The sequence below is a fragment of the Tamandua tetradactyla genome, chromosome 11 (assembly GCF_023851605.1).
Source record: "Tamandua tetradactyla isolate mTamTet1 chromosome 11, mTamTet1.pri, whole genome shotgun sequence".
In the NCBI taxonomy this organism is placed as follows: Eukaryota; Metazoa; Chordata; class Mammalia; order Pilosa; family Myrmecophagidae; genus Tamandua; species Tamandua tetradactyla.
Window position 1 is genome coordinate 94,426,148 of NC_135337.1, and position 21,768 is coordinate 94,447,915.

General features: G+C 48.4%; 1 protein-coding gene across 5 annotated transcripts; it reads left to right on the plus strand.

The window, feature by feature from the left end:
• The first annotated feature begins 5,846 nt into the window (after positions 1-5,846).
• On the plus strand, positions 5,847-21,549 carry LOC143650762 (cytochrome P450 4F3). Of its 5 annotated transcripts, none has more exons than XM_077121960.1 (13): positions 5,847-5,902; positions 6,563-6,790; positions 10,616-10,760; positions 11,835-11,888; positions 11,980-12,107; positions 13,915-14,036; positions 14,775-15,045; positions 16,079-16,145; positions 16,270-16,399; positions 20,356-20,489; positions 20,585-20,649; positions 20,815-20,897; positions 21,296-21,549. In XM_077121960.1, exons 2-13 carry the CDS (start codon positions 6,593-6,595, stop codon positions 21,492-21,494), a joined length of 1,596 nt encoding a protein of 531 aa, XP_076978075.1. In that variant the 5' UTR covers positions 5,847-5,902; positions 6,563-6,592; the 3' UTR covers positions 21,495-21,549. The 5 variants fall into 5 exon arrangements, with proteins under 5 accessions (XP_076978075.1, XP_076978073.1, XP_076978072.1 ...); XM_077121958.1 differs by having other exon boundaries at positions 5,849-5,902; positions 6,515-6,790; XM_077121957.1 differs by having other exon boundaries at positions 5,858-5,982; positions 6,515-6,790.
• The last annotated feature ends 219 nt before the right edge of the window (positions 21,550-21,768 follow it).

The following is a 21,768-nucleotide window of genomic DNA, read 5'->3' on the forward strand; positions in this document are numbered from 1 at the left end:
CCACCTTCTCGGGAGGCCTGTCCTGAATACCCTGTGCAGAGCAGCCCTTTTGTCATTTCTACCCTACTCACCTACTAATTTCTTTTGCAGTGCTTTGCCGTCACTGTCTGACTTGGTCACAATACGTGTTGGCTTCCCCCATCAGACGTGAGCACTGTGGCACTGTAACTTTGTCCATCCTGGCTCCTGGAGCAGCCTCCACCGTGGCCCAAGAGAGGATCCTCTGATTCCTGGGAGGTGTGTCTTCAGGGTGATGGAAACTACCAACCCCTCACTGGTTAGTGCACCCTCCCTCTGCCCCTGCTCCTTTTTCCTCTTAAGTCATGTTTAATGATGAAAGGCACACCTGCTCAGTGTGAAAAACAAAGCAATAGAGATTGTAGACAGCTGAAAGGTTCTTTCCTCCAATTCTGCTTCCAACTGTGTGAGTGGAATCTTCTGGATCTTTCTCCTGTGCACATAAAACATGTGCCACAGGCACACACATTCCTACGTTTTATGTCCGTATGGGATCTTTGCACACAAATCATTCTGGAGCTTATTTTTCCTTGTAGGTCTGCCTGTGTCTGGTAGAACCTGTTCCGCATTCTCTGAAGTTCTATCAACCCATTTTACAGATTTTACATTTTTCAGATGAGGAGACCAAGGTTCAGAAGGGTGAAGGGCTGTGCCTGGGGGTGGTCATTACAGGTCACAGACCCCACTGCTCTGACACACCTTCCCAGATCCCCACTCTGGGTGGGGTGGAGGGACCCTGTAGATGAATGAGCCTCAGTCTCCCCATATGTGTTTCCCTTCCATCCACACCCACGAGGGACATTCCATGAGTCATAAGTGTGTGATTAGGCAGCTGAGACACTCCTGGCGTGAGAAAGCACCAGGGAGCCTCCAGTCCCCTCGGGGAAAGAGCCCAGAAAAGGGAATTCCCCTCAGGGCTTCCCACCTCTCACACTGATTCCCTTTTCCCCACCTTCTCCAGCAACCCACGGTGCCAGCTCCATGGATCCCAGTCAAGACTGCCACCACCCGCTGGGTTCTGAGCTCTTGGTCATGGCTCGTGAATGTTCAGTGCCCACTTTTGGTCGAATATTTGGCCAGACCCTGCTGCCAATGTTGCGTTTCCCAAGGACACTGATTGAGAAGTTCTCCTGCTTACTGGGGGCCTTGGCACAAGTCCAGGGAGAAAGCTCCCACATACCCTCTATGCCCACCCCATGTCCTACCTCGGAAGCTCTCCCTCTTCATCTATGTCCCTGCTCCAAGACACCTCCTCCTAGAAGTCCTCCCTGACCCCTGGCCAAATTTGGGACTAGCTAAGTCCCCACTCTGACTTCACTTTTCATAGTCTGATAGTTTTTTATTGAGGTAAAATTCATGTCACGTAAAATTAGCGACGAACCTTTTATGGAGTGCAATTCAGTGGTGTTTACGTCCGTTCTCAAGGTGGGGCAGTCAGCACCTCTATCTAGGTGTGTGGCTAGATGTGTGGCTGGAGAGAGTTGCTTCAGCTCTCTCAATCTCCAGTTCCCCTTCTAGGAAAACAGGCTTGTGAACGTGCGATTGCAAGGTTGTTGGATGGTTAACCAACAACAAGAATGACAATAACAATGACCAGTGTTCTTGAGCACTTACTATGGCTAAGCATTTTGCAGGCACCATCTCTTTTCATAGTCACCACTCCCTTGAGAGCTGGGTGCTAGTGGATGCCCCTTTACCGGCGGGCAGGGTCCAGCTTCAGGCTGAAAGGTGCACCGTGGGGAGTTGTCCTTCCCAGGTGCACGTCTCAATCCACTCACTACCAGCTGTGTGACTTTGGGCAAGTCATTTAAATATCTTTCAGCCTCAGTTTCCTCATCTGTAAAATGGAAAAATAAGAAAATGGCTGATATACTTAAAGGACTTAAAATAGTTTGTGGCTTATGTTGGCTGTTGCTGGTGGTGGCCCCACTCCTGCTGCTTCCACCTTAGGCACATAGTAGGTCTGCAGTGAGCTGAGCCCCTCTAGCCTCTGGGGTCTTTCTCTTGTGTCTCCCAAGACCCTGCCTAGTTTAGCAAAGTCAGAAGAAGTCAGCCCCAGTAGAGGTGAAGGGAATTGTGTGAAGGGATTGCAGTCCATCCTGCTCACAGCTCCAGCCAGGACCTGGTGCCTGAAGCCTGGAGCTGGATTGGGCTGGACGGGGCAGTGTGGGTGAGGAGAGGGAGGTCTGGAGTCTCCCCACCCTCCCCCTCTCTCAGGAAAACTGTCTTTCCAAGCTTCTTGCTCAGCAGGTCTGCTGGGAGCCTCACCTTTCAAGTTCTCCCTCACCTGGGACCACCCCTCAGGGGACAACCGAGCAGAAGCCAGGGAGGGAGAGGACGGTGGCACTAGTCCTACTGGGTGTTCCATCCTGGCTGTGGGGGCAGGAGCCAGGCAGGGGCATGAGGCCTTGAGGTACTTTCCCCATGGGGCCACCTTGGTGCCTGAGATTCCGCCAGCAGAAATGTCCCTGGATAACAGGGTGGTGAGCGTGGCAGAGAGAAGGGGTTTGGGAATGGGAGTTTGACAGATCACTGTTCATTCCAGCTGTGCAGCCTTGGGCCAGAGGCTTCCCCTCTCTGAGCCTCAGTTACCTCTTTTGTTAAATGGGCATCTCCCCTCCTGTGGATGCCACCTGGGTCTCTCAGACTTGCCTCTGCGTGCTGGCCTAGAAAGCTGAGAGGAGGGTGGTGGGGAGGCATTGGATGTTGTCTTGCAGGCAGAGTTTCTGAGACATGGTGGGTTCACTTCATGCAGAGAGCCTGGGGAAGGGCAGGCCTGCTTCTAGCTGACTATGCATCACCCAGTAGGCATGCTTTGGGTAAAATACCAGACACAGAGTAGGCACATTCTATGTAGGGTTTCTGGCACACAGCAGGCACACTGTGGGTTTCCTGGTGCACAATAGGCACAACCTAGAGTACCTTGCACATAGTAGGCCATCCTATGTAGAGTGCCTGTCACACTATTGGCTCATTGTGTAGAGAGTCCATAGCGTCCAGCACATAGGGCTGACTTACGTAGAGTGAGCAGCACACATTAGGTGCACTGTGTAGAGAGTTGGCATCCAGTAGGCACACTGCACAGACTCCCCAGCACCAACTCTAATGAGGGACTGGAGATGGTAAGGGCTGTCTGTACAGAGTCTGGGACACAGCAGATGCTCTATGATGGATGCTGGAACCACAGCAGGTGCTCCACATAGAGCATTTCACGCATAGCGGATTCGCTTTATAGAGTGCCTTAGGCCCAGTGTAGACTGCCAAGCACGCTGGAAGTGCTTTCTGAAGAGTGCAGAACACCGTTAAATGCTCTATGTAGATTGCTTGGCACACAATAGAGTGCCAGGAACATGGAAGGAACTCTATGAAGAGTACGGAACACAGTAGCTGCTGTATGAAGAGTTCCATGCAAACAGTGGATGCTCTATGAACAGTGCTGGAGCATAGTAGGTGCTGTATGATGAGTTCTGCCACAGCATAGGTGCTCTATGAAGCATTCCTGGCACACAGTAGGTGCTCTATTTGAGTGCCTATAATGCTGTAAGTGCTCTATGTAGAGTGCCTGGAACACAGTAGGTGTTTTTGAAGAGTTCCTGGCTCTTAGTAGGTCTCTGTAAAGAGTTCTTGTCACACAGTAGATGACCTATGAAGAGTTCCCAGACACACTAGGTGCTTTATGCAGAGCGTCTGTAACATAGGTACTCTATGAGGAGTTCTTGCCCTTAGCATGTGCTCTATCAAGAGTGCCTAATGCACAGTAGGCATACTATGTAAAATTCACTGCACAGAGTAGGTTGCTTTATGGACAGTACTGGCCCACTCCAGTCCGAGTTGCCAGTCCCTTCCCTTCTCTCCCTGTTTTCGGAGCTTCTGATCCTTCCACCTCCTGAAGGACGGCCATGTCCCCATCTAAGAAGACCCCACCCACCCTGTCCCCATCTAAGACCCCACCCACCCTGTCCCCGTCTAAGCCCCACCCATGCCTCATTCCAGATGGGAAGACTGAGGTCGCAGAAAGGGCCAGGGCCGCCCATAGTCAGAGCAAGCAGGGGGCAGAACGGGGGCCTCTCAAGGTTTTCGGGTCTGCCTCTCCCTTACCTGGACCACACTGCTCAGGGCCCCTCTCAGGCTTACACCTGTATTGGTCAGGAGTCTCCAGAGAAACAGACCAACTGGAGATACATGTAAATGAGAGATTTTATGAAAGTGTCTCATGTAATGGACATGACTCCCAGGGGTGTGCACCTTCCTGGCAACGTGGGACAGAAATCCTAGAATGAGCTGAGACTCAGCATCAAGGGACTGAGAAAACCTTCTCTACCAAAAGGGGGAAGAGAGAAATGAGACAAAATAAAGTGACAATGGCTGAGAGATTCCAAACAGAGCTGAGAGGTTATCCTGGAGGTTATTCTTACACATGAAATAGATATCACCTTTTTAGTTAAGGCGCAACAGAGAGGCTGGAGGGAAGTGCCTGAAAATGTAGAGCTGTGTTCCAGTAGCCATGTTTCTTGAAGATGATTGTATAATGATACAGCTTTCACAATGTGACTGTGTGATTGTGAAAACCTTGTGTCTGAGGCTCCTTTTATCTACCTTATCAACCGATGAGTAAAACATATGGGTTAAAAATAAACAGATAATGGGGGAACAAATGTTAAAATAAATTTTGTAGATTGAAATGCTAGTGATCAATGAAAGGGAGGGGCAAGGGGTATGGTATGTATGAACTTTTTTTCTGTTTTCTTTTCATGTCTTTTTCTTAATTGATGCAAATGTTCTAAGAAATGATCATGATGATAAATGTACAACCATGTGATGATATTGTGAGTTATTGATTATATGTCAAGAATGGAATGATCATATGGTAAGAGTGCTGGTGACTGTATGTTGTTATGTTGAATAAAAAAAAAGAAAGCAAAAAAAAAAAAAGTGTGTCACGCAACTGTGGGGATGCACAAACCCGAGCTCTATAGGGCAGGCCGCTAGCTAGCAACTCTGGGGAAGACCACTGATGAACTCTAGGGAAAGCTGGTTGGCTGAAGGAGAAACTAAATTCTCTTTTCCCTTAAAGAGGTCTTTAACTGACTGGATTAAATCCAGCTGATTGGATTCTCTCCTTGAGAAAGATAGTCCCTTAGTTGACTGCATATCAATCAGCCACAGATGCAATCACCTGACTGATGATTTAATAAGCCTGCCTTCTGGTTTGCTAACCAGCCATGAAATGTCCTTACAGTAATGGTCAGGCCAGTGCTTACTTGACCAGACAACTGGACACCATCACCTGGCCAAGTTGCCACATGAACCCAACCATCACATACCCCCAGCTCTCTGCATCCTTTGCTGCCCTGCACCCTTAATCCACAAATTCTGATCCTCATAATCCCTGGCGAGGCTGGACTCTTTCTTCCTGGATGGCTGGAGTCAGGGTTGGATTCCTGCCCGGCTGAGAGCCCTGAGCGACCCCCTCCTGGCCCACGTTTTGGGAAGAGGACGTGGCTGGACGATGCTCACCTGCTCCTTTACCTCCTGCTTCGTCTCACCACACCCTGCCCCTGGAGACTGCAGGGTGGCTATGAATCTGGGGGCCAGGGACCTTTGTCCCTCTGTCCCCAGCTCTTTACCTTCCCCTGCAAGGAGGTGCTGAGCTTTCGGCTCATCCCCAGGCTGTGTGATGCTGAGCCAGTGTTCGAGTTTCTCTCAAAACCCTCCCCTCCCCCATTTTGGGCAGGCTGCCAGGCAGGGAGGGGCAGGAGGCCAGCGGGGATTGGCCAGTTTAGCTCTGTCCCTCCCAGCCGTCCCCAGGTCAGGGACCAGGGGCAGAGGTATTCCAGGAAGAGGAAGGAGGAGGTTGCACTGGACAAGCCTCTTCTGACAGAAGGTGCCTGCCTGGGGTGGCAGGGCTGCACTGCCCTCTTTTTCTGTCTTGACTTACATTGAGAAGGGTGCCACCAAGGCTGGGTGAGCGTGCTGGCCAGAACACTGGTGGCTCTTGGGTGAACTGGTCCCCTGACCTCCCCTCTGTCTGCTGGCTGAGGCTGGACCCTTCTGGACTCCAGCTGCCTGTGTCCCTGTATCTCTCATTTCTCCCTTTCTCCCTTTCTCCCTCTCTCTGTCTCTTTCTGTGTCTCTCTTTCCCTGTCTGTCTGTCTTCCTCTTCCTCTCCCTTTGCCTCTGCCCCCTGATTTCTGTGGACTCCGTCCCTCCCTCTGTCCCATGCTTATCCATGTCCAAGCCCTCTCTGCCCTGGCTCAGTGGTCCCCTCCCTCTCCTCCTCTCCCTTCTCTGTTTATCCTGTCCGCCCAGATCCCTCCTTCCCTCCCTCCCTTCTGCATCTCCCTCTCCTTCCACCCTTCACTCCCTGTACCTGGTTCCCACTCTCCTCCCATTTCTGTCCTCCCTCTGTTCCCTATCTCTTCCCTTTCCTGTCCCCCTCCCTGTCCCTCCCTTGTCCTGCCCCTCACCTCCTTGGCCCTCTCCCTCTACTCCACAGGTCCCACCCTCCAAGCCCTCCATCGCCACCCCCTTTTCCTGCCCTCAGAAGCTCACCCTCTGCCCGGCTGTCCTGAGGATGCGGCTGCTGAGCCTGTCGTGGCTGGGACTCGGGCCCGTGGCCCCCTCCCCGTGGCTGCTCCTGCTGGTGGTTGGGGCCTCCTGGCTCCTGGCCCGCGCCCTGGCCTGGTCCTTTGCCTTCTACGACATGTGCCGCCACCTCCGGTGCTTCCCGCAGCCCCCCAGACGGAACTGGTTCTTGGGTCACCTGGGCCTGGTGAGTGGGGCCCCAGGATAAGGCCTGGACTCCCTGAGGGGTCAGTTATGGGACTCAGGGAGCTGAGAGCTGAGCTTAGCACAGCAGAGAAGACAAGGAGGCCGAGGGGAGCCCCTCTTTCCTCACTCAGCCTCCAGACATCCAGATCCATTTCTCTCCTCTTTGGTCCTCCCCATACCCTGACTCCTTTCTCTCATTGTCACCCCCACCCCTTCAAAACCTTCTTTGGGTCACCCTCCCGCTTGTCGTTCCCACATTAGTGCACTTTCCCAGAGCTGCTGGATGGAGATGGGGACCTGTCCTGCACCACAGTCTCCCCTGAACACGGAGCCACCCTCGGGCATAGTACAGGGTCAGCTCCTGTCCGGTCCTCTCAGTGGGCTTCAGGCCAGTGGCTAAACTTCTTCAGCCAACGGGTACAGCTGGGCCAATGGAGGGGTGCCTCCCCATCCCCCACCCCTCCTGGACACTTCCCTCTTCTTATCTTGCCCTCCACTCTCAAGATGTGCCAATAAGTTTATTACCCAACCTGGATATAAGTTGGCCACTTCCCCTTTCAGAAACCTACCTTGACTCCCAGCTCTTCACCTTCTCAGACTTAACTTTGCACATTCTTCTACTTAAACAGTAACTTGTCTCATTTTTAGTTAATTATTTCTCCCATTACACGGGCAGGTAGTCTGTCCACAATGCTCATCCGAAGGGCTGGCATACAGCAGGCACTCGACAAAGGTTTGATGTTCCAGTGGTTGGGTTTTTCATCACCTCCTTGGGACATCCAAGGCCAAAGGGACGAAATCCCACCTGGTTCCCTCCATGCCAATTGGAGGATGTGCATAACTGAAGAGCTTCCCTCTCTACCAGGGATGAGAAATACAGCTCGGGAAAGATGACTCTCCCAAACTCTTCCTAGAGGTTTCCTGAGATTCTGGGTGTGGGAATTCCAGGAGGCTTCTAGACGTGTCATAAGTGACTACAGTCCTACCTTCGGGCATGGCCTCTGAAAAGGCCTGCCTTCATCACCTTTCCCTCCCATCTCTCTTGCTGTCACTCTTCCTCTCTGGACTGATTTTGCTCAGCACATTGAATCCTTGCCTCACGGTCTTTGCGGAGCATGTAGGCAGTTACAAAGGTGATGGTGAGTTATGTCCATGCCTGGAGTAGCCTGGGCATCCTGTGGCACTGGGGAGGACAGTGCACCCAGCGTCTTTGGGGCATGAAGCTCAACTCTTTATTTGAGGGCATATCTGGGCACATCTGTCGGTTCAGGGAGAAGGTACATGGTGACACTGTGCACCAAGCCTTTTATTCAGGGGGTGCTCCAGGTGGGACCACCATTCTGATAGGTAGTCAGACCTCATGTCCATCTCCGGGGGGCTTCCAAGGCCAGAAGGGGCCCCATCTGCTCCTTCTGCTCCTACCTATTGGATGACACCACCCCCCATGAGACTACCCCTACTGGTCCTGTCCCACAGTCCTCTCTTTCCAGCTGCCCTCTGTTCTGAAACCTCTCCCAGATGAGAAAATATGTGTCTTCACCCAAACTCTGCTTCAGTGAGCAGAAAAGTTGTCTTCTCTATCGGCCCTCGGTTATGCGCTTGGAATTTGGGGACTCCAGGATCTTCTGGCCCTAGGGACACTTGATTCCCTCCTTCATTGCAGAGCCTCTACACACTGTTTACTCTAAGGTTAGACAGAGGTTTATGGGGACCTGCCAATGGCTTCTTTTGGGAAGGTGACTGTTCTAGTTTGCTAGCTGCCGGAATGCAATATACCAGAAACGGAATGGCTTTTAGAAGGGGAAATTTAATGAGTTGCTAGTTTACAGATCTAAGGCCGAGAAAATGTCCCAATTAAAACAAGTCTATAGAAAAGTCCAATCAAAGGCATCCGGGGAAAGATACCTTGGTTCAAGAAGGCCGATGAAGTTCAGGGTTTCTCTCTCATCTGGAAAGGCACATGGCGAACGCAGTCAGGGCTTCTCTCTCGGCTGGAAGGGCACATGGCAGACACGGCGTCATCTGCTAGCTTACTCTCCTGGCTTCTGGTTTCATGAAGCTCCCCGGGAGGCATTTCCCTCCTTCATCTCCAAAGGTTGCTGGCTGGTGGACTCTGCTTCATGGTACTGCAGCATTCTCTGCTCTCTCTGAGTCTCTCAATCCTCTTTTATAGGACTTCAGAAACTAATCAAGACCCACTCAGATGGGTGGAGACATGTCATCCCCTAATCCAGTTTAACAACCGTTCTTAACTAAATCTCATCAACCAGGGAGATGATCCCATCACAGTCCCAAATACACAGCATTGAATAGAGACTATTCTACCTTTAAGAAATGGGATCCATATTAAAACATGGCTTTTCTTAGGGGGCATACTTCCTTTCAAACCAGCACAGTGACCACACCTCCTTACTTGCAGGTCAACCCCAATGAGCAAGGCAAGATCAAACTGTCTCAGTGGGTAGACAAATGCTCCCAGAGTCTTATGGTCTGGCTGGGGCACCAGTTTCCATCATCAGGCTATACCACCCAGATATTGTCTGGTATGTCACCAATGCCTCAGGTACCTATGCTGAGGTTGTGAGAACAGGCACTGAGGGCATCTAAAGGGTGTTGAGACCTTTCAGCCTCAAGTTTCTGAGGGCGTCTGCAGGGATTCCAGACCTCTCCTCCCCTTTATACTCTTACATTTATTTCTCTTATATATTCTTTTTCATTTTTACCAGCCCTTACCTCACCATGGCCCTACCCCCTCCCGGGTGTTCTGAATATTCTTGGAATCCTATGAGGCCTGAATCCAAAACCCTGTTCTGAAGGAACTCCCAGTGTTGGGGAGATGGATCTGGGTAGGGATATTTTAAATCCTGTGTGGTCAGGAATGGAGCCAGAGAGACAGAGACAGGATGGGGCAGCCTAGAGGAGATGCCAGGCTTCTGTTGGACAGGCTGGAAGGCTTCCTGGAGGAGGGGTTGCTAGAACTGGGTCTGGACAAAGAGTAAGAATTTTTATGAAGGGTTCACCATGGTTCAGTTGGCTTTGATAGTGGGTGACTCTACCAGGTTCTTGGTCTCTCTGGTTGCTGAGATCTAATCAAAGAAAGGGAATCCATTGACTAAATAGTCCAGAAAGAACCATCCTAGGTACAGCTGGATGCAGGATTTAAGTGATGTCATCACAAATCTGTCTCTAAGCCTTAGTTCTACTTTTCTTTGTATCAGTCTTTCTTTCCATGCAATTGTTTCTTCCTGGTGTAAGTAATGAGTTACAGAAGCTCAATTCCTAGGGAAAAGCTCCTCCATAGTTCCCATTCTTATAAATGGCCTGGATTTACTTTCCATGTTCTGAACTGGGTCACTGGACCACTTCCTGAGACAACTGCCATGTCTCTGATTGCCCAGTCTTGGCTGACTTGGGACTCTCAGAGCTATTGTTCTGGTGGCACAAAACTGCCCAAATGTGAGGAATGCAGGTCCTGGGTTCAGACATACTTGAACTTAGGTCTTGGGCACCCACATTACTATTGGAAGGTCCCTGGACAATGATATTCCTGCCACAATCTTCATGTCCTTATTGGGAAGATGGGGATAGGAAGAGAACCAAGTTGAATGTGATGTTTGGGGACCAAAATTGGAAAAGACCTTTTCTGCACCTCCCCAGAGGGCCCTGAATTGTTGCGTGTCAGGCTATGTGACCCAGGAGAAGATTGGGCACAGAGAGGTTGAGCAGCTGGCTGGATTCACAGGGTTCAGATCTGGGTCCTGCCGTCCAGGTGCTTCTCTCGGGCAGCCTGGAAGGTGTGAATTTTATCTCTTTTGTCCCTCCCTAGATTCGGAGCTCAGAGGAGGGTCTTCTCTACACGCAGGATCTGTCGAGCACCTATGGGAAGGTGTGCTGTTGGTGGGTGGGGCCCTGTCACGCGGTCGTCCGCATCTTCCACCCCACCTTCATCAAGCCGGTCCTCTTTGCTCCAGGTAGACTTCCCACCAGCCACAGCCTGACTACTGCTGAGGTCTCTGTGCTCCCTGCAGCTGGGTGGATAATCCAGGAATGAAGGACAGGAGGAGCCACTGCCTCCTGCCTACCTAGAACCCCACCTGCCTGACCACGGGTCATGTCTAGTCTTGTCCAAGGCGAGTCTGTCTGATCTCTGCTGTGTAGATATGTTTGGCTGAGTCTGGAGTGTGCTTACACCCGGGATCATAGGGAGATGGTCTTGGTTATGTTTGTGGTCCAGCTGTGGCCAAGAACATTTGGGCCATGTCAGGATCTGTCTGGGTCTTATCAGAGATGGTGTTTGAGATAGTCTGGTTCTTCTCCTGTTCACGTCCGAGTCATGTTTATTTCTTGTTTGAAATCAGAGCTTGAATGTGTCTGGGACATATGGTTCCTCGGGGAAATGTCTGGGGACATGATTTGGATTGTGTTTGGGGCAGGTATACGGTACACCTGGATCACATCTGGTCCGTTTTGGGACATAAGACCATATTTCTATTCCATCTAGGGTCTGACTGTGGGTGACCTGAAGTTATGTCAGATGGTCTTTGGCCCTAGTCAGAGCATGCTGTTTCATGTTATGCATGTCAGGGCATGTCACGTTTGTTGTGGCAAGGTACATGTCAGGAGATGTCATACAATGCTGGGGAGGTCAGTGTGTTCTAAGTCCACATGATGCCTTCTGTAGAATGTTAGCTGGACTCTGGTGTTTCAGAACATGTTGGGCTATGGAGGAGACGTGTTGTGTTGTTATGCATTATGTGGAGACATGTGTTGTTATGCATTATGTGGAGACATGTTGTGTTGTTCTGTATCACGTGGAGCAACGTCAGGGTGTGTCTCAGTCTGCCGAGGTGTCTGTGGACTTTGACTTTTCTCTTTTCTGCTGCTACAGCCTGGTTTGCTTCCCCCTTACCTTCCCTTCCTCCCTGCTTCCTCTGTTCATGGTCCCTTTCCTGCTGTGCTGGTTTTGGTGGGAGGAAGGGTAGACCTGCCCTCACAGTCCCTCCCCTACCCCTCTGTGGCTTCTGATGACCCATCTCTCATGTCAGCCGCCATCGCACCAAAAGATATGGTCTTCTACCGCTTCCTGAAGCCCTGGCTGGGTGAGTAACTCCAGGAAAAAAGGGTCAAGGACAACCTTGGGAGCCAGGGGAGAGAGTGTCCTCACCCACTGCCCATCGCTGTCTCTATCAGGGGATGGTCTACTGCTGAGCGCTGGTGACAAGTGGAGCCGCCACCGCCGCATGCTGACGCCTGCCTTCCACTTCAATATCCTGAAGCCCTATGTGAAGATTTTCAATGAGAGCGCGAACATCATGCATGTGAGTCCTTTGAACTCATGGTCCCAGATGGAGACTTGGTTGGAAGGGACCTCAGATGCACCCAGTCTGGAGTCTTGGCTCGGTTGGGTTGCTTTGAGGCCATTGCTCTTTCTCTCTGATTCTTAGTTTCTTCATCCACATAGTGGGGATAACGATCTCTGCTTCAAAGGGGGATCAAGACAACTTAATGGAATCATGTGCCTAGTACATAGGAGGTGATGAGAAGGTGTTGGTTTCTAATCTTGCTCGGAATTGATTCATGATAAAGGTGAAGAGTGCACAGTAGCTGTTGCTGATTAACCACATCAAAGCTCATTTGTTTAAAAAAAATAATTGTTTCTTAATGGTCAGAAAATTTTTGGATCCTGGACTTGGAAAGGCTTACTCACTTATCTGTGATCAGCTGTGGGTTAGTTAGGCAGATCTGACAGGATCACCTGTCCCACACAGTTGGGTCTTGGATGGCTGAGGCTGACATAGGATGGCCTCTGCTGGGACAATTGGACTTTCCTACATGTTATCTCTCACCCTCCAGCAGACAGCCCAGCTTGCCCACATGACAGAGTGAGGTTTCCAAGACAGTAAGAGAAAACAGCAATAACTTTGCAGGCCTAGGTTTACAATTACCATGTCATTATTTTCACTAATTCTATTAAACAAAGCAAATCACAACACCAGGCAGAATCAAAGGGTGGGGAAATAGTAGAATTCGCTGCAAACTTGCATTGCAAAGGGCATGAATGCAGGGCGAGTTCAATCATTGGGGAAAAAGATTTTCTGTAATTTTCCTTACTTGTAATTTAATGAATTAGTTTAATTACTTCATGGATTTGCCATAGGAAGGAGTCTCTTGGGTCAGAGACACAAGGAACATCATGGAACACATGCTTTATTCTGGTTTTTATTCTTTCCCTAGGCCACCCAAATCTCATAGGAGTAGCACAAATAGGCCCAAATGGATTCCTGCACATGTGAAAGGTTGCATTATAGGGGTGGGATGCTAAGTTTAGGGAATCTTCAACTTATTGGAAGCAGAAGCAAGCCTGATTTTTGTCCAAGGAATGACATTATATCATCCCACAGGGTTACTTGCTTCAAACAAAACTCTGAGAAACAGTACAGAAAAAGAGTGTCTTGTCCTTGCATTCTTGGAGTGGACAGCAGAAATGTGAAGTATGGCCTAGGGACCAAGATGGACATTGGGGACACTTTTGCAATTGGTCTGTAGCAAGGATTTTGATGATGATGATGATGATGATGATAAAGATGAGGGAGAAGAGGATGAAAGCTAACATTTGTTAAGCACTTACTATATGTCAGAAACTGTACCATTCTCAGATATCTGTTGTCTCATTTAATTTTCACAACCCTAAGAGCTAGAGATGACCATTTTCTTCTGCTTATTACAAAAGATGGATCTAATGCTCAAGGAGATTAAGGAACCCGCCCAGGGTACTCAGCTACTAAGTAGGCTGCTACATCTGGCACCAAAGAAGGTCATCTTAACTGTTAATAAAGATTTGACAGCTGGTAGCCAGAGAAGGAGGATGACTTAATCAAGGGCATACAAAGCACAGGAGGCAGAGCTTGGAATGGGACCCATGTCTCCTGTCTCTCAGTTATGGAATCTTCATGTCTTATGAGTGACAGTGTTCTCACCCAAGCCTGTTGCTCCCTGATAGTGGGTGTCTAGGATGACTTATCAGAAGGCTGAGTTTAGAGTAGAGTCCAAACTGGTGGCTGGAGTTGGAGAGGGGAAATAGGGTGGACAGTGTCCAGCCCCAATGCTTCCCTCTTCTCTGACCAGGCCAAGTGGCAGCGCCTGGCCTCAGAGGGCAGTGCCCGCCTGGACATGTTTGAGCACATCAGCCTCATGACCCTGGACAGTCTGCAGAAATGTGTCTTCAGCTTCGACAGCCACTGCCAAGAGTGAGTCCTCACCATGTCTTTGGAAATTGGTCTACTGACCCAAGGGAGTAGGTAAGGGAGGGAAGACTGAATAGGGCAATCAGAAGGACCTGCCTGGTGGAGTGTGTCAGTGCTGGGACAGTGAAGGACAAGGGAGGGCAGAGAGAAGCATAGGAACTTCCAGATGGGTAAAAATATTTGAGTAAAGGCAAGGAAGGAAATACTGTCATGGAGGTGGACAAGTCTCTCAAAACCAGATAAAGGTGGATGGACCTTATCCTGAAGTTTCTAGGATGCATGGAAGGGGGTGAGAAGATGAAGGGCATGACCAGAACAGAGCTTTGGAGATCCTGTTCTGTGTAGGTCCATCTTCTGACTGTTATGCTGATATTGGATATGAAGAGACATGGGAAAGGGGAGGGTTTCATTGAGTGGATGATATCTGAGATGGGTGGAGAGGTTAGGGGAGGAGAAAAGAGCATGGAATCTTGGGAAGGAGGGGAGAGAGTTTGTCATGATGTCCAAGCCCTGAGCTGAGAACATGGGGACCAGGAAGCAGCTCCCTGAGGCAGGGAAGTAAGGAGAGAAGAAAGTTGGAGAGCCATGCTTCCAGATCTTGGCCACCATGTGTTTCTGGAGCCATCTTTTCCTGGACGCTCAGATTACTGGCAGGAGGTAGCTCCCAGCTTCCGGGTGGGATGTGCTCTCAGACTTCAGGTGTGTTACGTTGTTGCCTCCCTGTATGCCGTCCTCCTGCAGGAAGCCCAGTGAATATATTGCCGCCATCCTGGAGCTCAGCGCCCTCGTAGCGAAACGCCACCAGCAGATTTTCCTGCACTCGGACTTCCTGTACCGCCTCAGTCCCGACGGGCGGCGCTTCCGCAGGGCCTGCCGGCTGGTGCACGACTTCACGGACGCCGTCATCCAGGAGCGGCGCCGCACCCTCCCCGACCAGGGCGCTGATGACTTCCTCATGGACAAGGCCAGGACCAAGACGCTGGACTTCATCGACGTGCTCCTGCTGGCCAAGGTGGGCTCATTTGGGATCTGAATTCTAGAGGTAGACCAGAATTGATTTAAAATGTCATATCAAAATACTTGGATTCAATCCAGAGGGCACTGGAGAGCCATGGGGGGTGTTGGAGAAAGGGAAGGATGAGGCAGAGATGATATCAGGGGCCACCTGGTGGAACCCAGCCTGCAGGAAATAGTTAAGCCTGAAATTGTGAAGGGCAAGAGAATTTATGTTACTTACATGCTGATAAGTTACCCTGCTGAGGCTTGCTTATATATACATTTATCTGACAGATTACTGACAGAGGCATGAAACCTTCAACATTGGGATCAAAGCAGACCATTTATTACTTAATGCAATGACATCAGCCAGTAGAATAGTTGTGATGGTCCCTATTCTCAATTACTCTGAAGGCAAGATGATGTGGGCTGCTGTTTTCTCCTGTATATGCAGCAGAGTTTGCAAACACAGCAGAGGAAATCCACATTATCATTCTTGGAGATTATATAGGAAAGCTGGTATGTTTGCTCCTCTCCCTCACTGAGTGGAGACTGAGATTGATAGATAGACAGATAGATGCCAAGTACTTTGTCATGGAGTATAAACAAGTTCTCTATAGCAAGAAGGCAAAATCTCTAGTTTACAACTCTTCTAAGAAGAGATAAAACAATTCTCTAGATTCGCTGTGCTAGATGGTGAGAAAAAGTGTCTTGAGCAAGGCACAATCTCTAACTTCCAAGGTATACTGTTATTCAATCATCTCATAGCCTAGATTGCCAGCAATTTTTTTCTAAGAAAGCTCTCATATTGCAGAAACATGAAAATATTCCTACATAGTTTTGATTCCTGCCATTAGGGCCAAAGACATCTCAGGGACACCAGGGAGATGGTTTGTGGTTGCGGGCTGTGGGGATGGTAAGGAAGGAAAGTATAGGAGTTCAGGGTGGGCTTGGATTTCAGGACGGATGATGGCTCTTCAGGCAATGATTGGTTAGGGTGGGAAGCCCTCAGAGCTGGAGTGATTCTGGGAGTCTTGTCTTCTCTCCAGGATGAAGATGGGAAGGTACTGTCAGATGAGGACATTCGAGCAGAGGCTAACACCGTCATGTTTGGGGGTGAGGATCCCAGCTTGGAATTACAGTAGGGGGAGGGGCTTTCCTTACCTTCCTCCTTGAGGGCTTCCATGTAAAGGAGCTGTCCACCTGGTGGGTCTGAATCTGCCTGTCTGGCTGCCCCCAGGCCATGACACCACGGCCAGTGGCCTCTCCTGGGTCCTGTATAACCTTGCAAAGCACCCGGAATGCCAGGAGCGCTGCCGGCAGGAGGTACAAGAACTCCTGAGGGACCGCCAGTCCGAGGAGATTGAATGGTGAGTGCAGGTTCTCATAGTCCGTTCCTCAATACCATCTCATTGTCTCTGCTTTCCAGGTGGGGACAGATATTCTTTTTGTTGATTCTTCCAATATTGATTTCCGGAAATAGGAGGAGAATCCAGAGGCAGGGCTGCACCCAGCCTCACTTTCAAGGGAAATGCTGTAGGCTTTTGGGTGAGAAAGATCTGGTTTTGAATCCTTGATCCTTTACAAATTTTCTGTGTGATCCTACATGGCTCATTTCTTCTCTCTGAGCCTGAATTTCTCCCTCTAACATGGGACCAGTCTCCAGCCCTCAAATCTTCTGGTAGAATCAGCAGCAATATATAAGGGCAGCTGCTGGTTAGGATGTGATCGGTCAATGTTGATCTCCTCTTCTCCCACAATTTTCTTCCCTGAAATAAGTTTTCCAAAGTTCATTACTTTCCTGAATATTTTCTCTTCTTCACCCCCATAAATCCTGCCTATAACAGCAGGCATTTGGGGGTAAAGTTTTCCATCTGTTGTTGAGGAACACCTGCATTAGTTATCCATCCTGCATTGCTTTTCATCATCACCTCTGCTTCCAGCCTTGGTCTGGCCCAAGAGGGGTGGAGACTTACGTTGTGCCTTCCAGGCGCTCTGGACTGGTGGGAGAAGTCACAGGACAGGATACTCCTAGCTCATATGGACAGGTCCAGGGATGAGAGAAAGCGAATAAAGGTCCAGTTGGTGTTGTCGGTGGTAAAAAGATCTAGGCTAAGACCTGGAATGATTATCATTACCCATTTAGGTGCAATTAGAGAACAGGGCTTTAAGCCAAGAGACAAAGTCTGAAGAGAGAGAGGGTAGAGGAAGGAGAGTGAAAAGGGGAAGTGAATCAAGCCTGTTGAGTAAACCAAGGGTGGCGAAATCATTTTGAGGTGTGTGGTGTGATGGACAGAGGGGCTCACAAGGTAATGATGGTGGTGATAGCAACAGACACCAGCTGCAGAAAATTCTGAGAATGCTGTTAGTGAATTCGATTTTATTTATTCATTCATTTTTTTAATTAGGGAAGTTGTAGATTTACAGAAAAAACATGTAGAAAATACAGAGTTCCTATACACCCCCCATTATATAAACTTGCATTAGTGTGGTACATGTTTTTACATTTGATGAAATAATATTATTATAATTGCACGATTAACCATAGTCCATGATTTGCATTAAGGTTCGCTGTGTTTACAGTACTATGACTGCTTAAAAATACTTGATTATAATAGTATACATACAGTCTAAAATTTCTCCCTTATAATATAAAATTCCCGCTTTATGATTTCTATGCAAGTATTTTTATTCTAGTAGTATATATACAATCTAAAATTTCCCTCTTTATCAATATTTTACAAAAGCTTCTCTCAATGTCTCATCTGGCTAAGTTGGTCTATGGTGTCTGTATTTATTATCAACATAATTTTATTAGTATGATAATTGAAATGTCTGTTATTTCCTTAATTTTGATGCATATTTATCCATTTTTGGGGGTCTTGTGCTTGCACTTTTGGAATTTTAAGAATTCTTTCTTTCCCCCAGGTCACAAAGTTGTCTCACATTATCTTTTTTTTAACTTCATAGCTTTACCTTTCCATGATAAGTATCTAAGCCATCTAGAGTCTCCCTTTATATGGAGCAGATGAGGATCCAGTTATATTTGTTTCCATGTCATCATGAAAGCAAATCAGTTGTTTCACCACCTTCTACCAGACAATCCATCACTGGGATATTTTGGTCCTCCTTTACCAGATGTTATGTTTTCACCTATTTATGTGCCTGTGTCTGAGTTCTCTATTGCTATTCATGGGTCCATTTTCATGTCCTTACAGCAGAAAAGCACTGTTTTTCTTTTCTTTCTTTTTTCTTTACTGCAGCTTTATAATATGTCTTAATATCTAGTGGAGTAAGTTTTCCTTCTTGGATTTTTTAAGTTTTAAATTGATCTAGATCTTTTCTGCTCTCATTCTTCAAGAAAAAAATTAGGATAATTTTATCAAATTCCTAAAAGAATTCAGCCAGATTTTCGCTTGGATTGAATTGAATACATGATTGACTTGTGGAAAACTGGTTATATCATGATATTAGCACATACTATCTTAGAGTGTGGAATGGATCCCCATTTATCAAATAATCATAAAGTCTTCCAGTAGCGTTTAAAATTGCTACCTAGAGTTCTTATGCATGCATTGTTAATTAATATTTAGATGTTTTTGTTATTGTTCTAGTTTGCTAGCTGCCAGAATGCAATATACCAGAAATGGAATGACTTTTAAAATGGGGAATTTAGTAAGTTGCTAGTTCACAGTTCTAAGGCCAAAAAAATGTCCCAATTAAAGCGAGTCTATACAAATGTTCAATCTAAGGCATCCAGGGAAAGATACCCTGGTTCAAGAAGGCCGACGATGTTCAGGGTTTCTCTCTCAACTGGAAAGGCACAGGGCAAACATTGTGAAGTCTGCTAACTTTCTCTCCAGGCTACTCTTTTCATGAAACTCCCCAGAGGCAATTTCCTGCTTCCTCTCCAAAGGTCTCTGGTGGCATGGGCACTAATGGCTCTAAAGCTTTTTCCAAAATGGTTCCTTCTTCAAGAGCTCCAATAAGCAAAACTACCTTGAATGGGTGGAGACACATCTCCATGGAATGTATCTAATCAATAGTTACCACCCACAATTGGGTGGGTCACATCTCCGTGGACAATCGAAAAGCTCCCACCTAGCAATATCGAATGAAGATTAATGGACATGGCTTTTCTGGGGTACATCACAGATTCAAACTGATGCAAAGAGCGTTTACATTTCTTGTCATATGTAATCCAGGTACTTTATATTCTCATTTTAGCTTTTGTTCTTTCATTATCTTTTATAACAAGTAGTGACTTCTGTATAGAGAAAAAAATTTCTATCAACTTAGTGAGTGCTGGAGATGGCATCCTATTATAAGCGGGGGAAAATATGGATCATTTAATAAAACTCTTTGGGAAACTGAAGGATTACCAGGAGAAACATTACTCCAATCTGATTTTCATATCTAATAACAAGATAACATTCAGATGATACAAAGACATATATATTTTTAAAGTTACCCAAATCTAGGAGATTGTTAAAAATGTAAAGTCTTAAAAGTCCGAGAAAAACTATGGGAATATACTAAAGCCCTTAATTTGATACAAGACTCAGGAGATATAAAAGAAGAGATCAGTACAGTTTTAAATGAAAGAGGTACAGAGTAGTGTGTAAAGAGTAGGTTACTATGTAATTTTTTTTAAAATTAAGAGAAGTAACTCTGGAAGGGTATATAAAGAAAAATAATTTGGACAAACTGTGGGGAGGACCAGTGGGTGATGCTGGGACATAGGGGTGTTCCTTTAGAGTTTTCAAATTTTGAACCATTTCACTTTATCATCTATTGAAATTTTAAATTGTCACACAAAAAGAAAGGGATAAAATTTCAGCCCCTTTACTGAGTTCTCACTGTTTATAAACATTTTCTCCTGGGTTCTCTTGAGTTTCCCCAAAATGAAACCACTGTCAGTCAGTAATGATACATTTTCTGCTACATTTCAAGTTACTATACTTTTCTCTCTTTTTCTTGTCTAATTGTATTTGTTAGTGACTCTAGTACAATGTTAAATAAAAATAAAATACTGTGTGTGTGTGTTTTTTTCTTCCTTATTGGTCTTTTGGTTTTGTTCTCGCGGTTGGAAGAATATTTTATTTTTATGCAAATTTGTTAACCTTTTCATGGATGGCTTATTAGGTGTCGAAATCTTGTCTGGTACTTTTGTGATACTGCTTTTCTAATGCTCAAATCTATTATTTATCTGGGATTTATTTTGTTAATGGGAGTGAGAGTCAGAGAGAGGTGACTGTCATGAGGCAGCAGGGGGCTGGAGGGAGTCTGTCTTTGCTTCCTGGTGAACTCGTGGGGGGTTCAACAGGGACGACCTGGCCCATTTGCCCTTCCTGACCATGTGCATCAAGGAGAGTCTTCGGTTGTATCCCCCGGTCACCATTGTCTCCCGCTGCTGTACCCAGGACATTGTGCTCCCAGATGGACGGGTCATCCCTAAAGGTGCTTAAATGGCAGGCGCGGGAGGCTCCTGGGAAGGAAGGGGGTTCCATCAGGCAGCGGGGACCTCCTCCTGACTGTCCCTTCCTCTCCTGTAGGTGTTATCTGCCTCATCAGCATATTCGGGACCCATCACAACCCATCTGTCTGGCCCAACCCTGAGGTGCTGCCCCTCCCCCACTGATGTAACCACTGCGCAGACCCGGGGGATGGTGCAGGTCCTACCGGGAAATCAGACCCGCCTCCTCCACCTTACACACATCTGCCTCTTGGGATCTTGCTGCCCTGTGAGAACCCCCACCAGCTGTCCTGTCTCATCTACCTCCAGGTCTATGACCCTTTCCGCTTCGACCCAGAGAACACCCAGAAGAGGTCACCTCTGGCTTTCATTCCCTTCTCAGTGGGGCCCAGGTGAGGCCAGGGGTACCTCAGCAGGGATGGGGTGACAGGTGGCATGTGTCTTGGACTTGGTCTTGGTCTGATTGTGGGCCAAGAGGAGGTTACAGGTGGTCAGAGTTCCTTCCCCTTCTCTCCCCTCCTGGGAAAGATGGACAAGGATCTGGAGAAAAGGGGTGGGGCCCAAGGAGGGATCCCAGGTGTGCTCAGAGCCCCTCCTCCACACCTGCTGGTCTGAGCTGGGCCAAGCTCAGGGGACATGGAAGTCCACATGGGGGCCCATGCAAGGTTAGCCCCCTTCTATCCTCAGGCGGATGAGGAAGAGGGTGGGGGCCCCGGGCCAGGTCCAGGGGCAATGGGGGTGTGTATGGGAGTCCCGGGTGTTGTCTGAGCCGCACTCCCGCCGCCGGCAGGAACTGCATCGGGCAGACGTTCGCCATGACCGAGATGAAGGCAGTGCTGGCGCTCACGCTGCTGCGTTTCCGCGTCCTGCCTGACGAGACCGAGCCACGGAGGAAGCCGGAGCTGATCTTGCGCGCGGAGGGCGGACTTTGGCTGCGGGTGGAGCCGCTGAGCGCGCGTCTGCTGGCACCCACCGCCCCAGGGCCTTAGTTCCATCCCTGACCATCTATCTACCTTTGCAGATTCAGAGGAATAAAGGTTTGCTCTCAGGTCTCTTGGAGTCTCACGGGTGTGATTGAGGACAGCCGGGATCTGAGGAGTGGGGGTGGCTGGGCGGGTGCTTGTCTGCAGACTCTGAACCTATGAACCTGACTCTCTGGAGGCTGACCACAGGGACCACATATAGATGGGGGAGGTTTCTCCCAGAGCCCAGTCACAGACATTATTTGTGAACCAACGAGAGCCATGGAAGGTGTTTGTGCAA

Excerpts from the sequence above, each read along its gene's own strand:
- LOC143650762 (XM_077121960.1), top strand. The coding sequence starts at position 6,593 with ATGCGGCTGCTGAGCCTGTCGTGGCTGGGACTCGGGCCCGTGGCCCCC. Across the intron at positions 11,889-11,979 it reads CTTCCTGAAGCCCTGGCTGG|GGGATGGTCTACTGCTGAGC; the intron begins GTGAGTAACTCC and ends TGTCTCTATCAG. Across the intron at positions 16,146-16,269 it reads TAACACCGTCATGTTTGGGG|GCCATGACACCACGGCCAGT; the intron begins GTGAGGATCCCA and ends GGCTGCCCCCAG.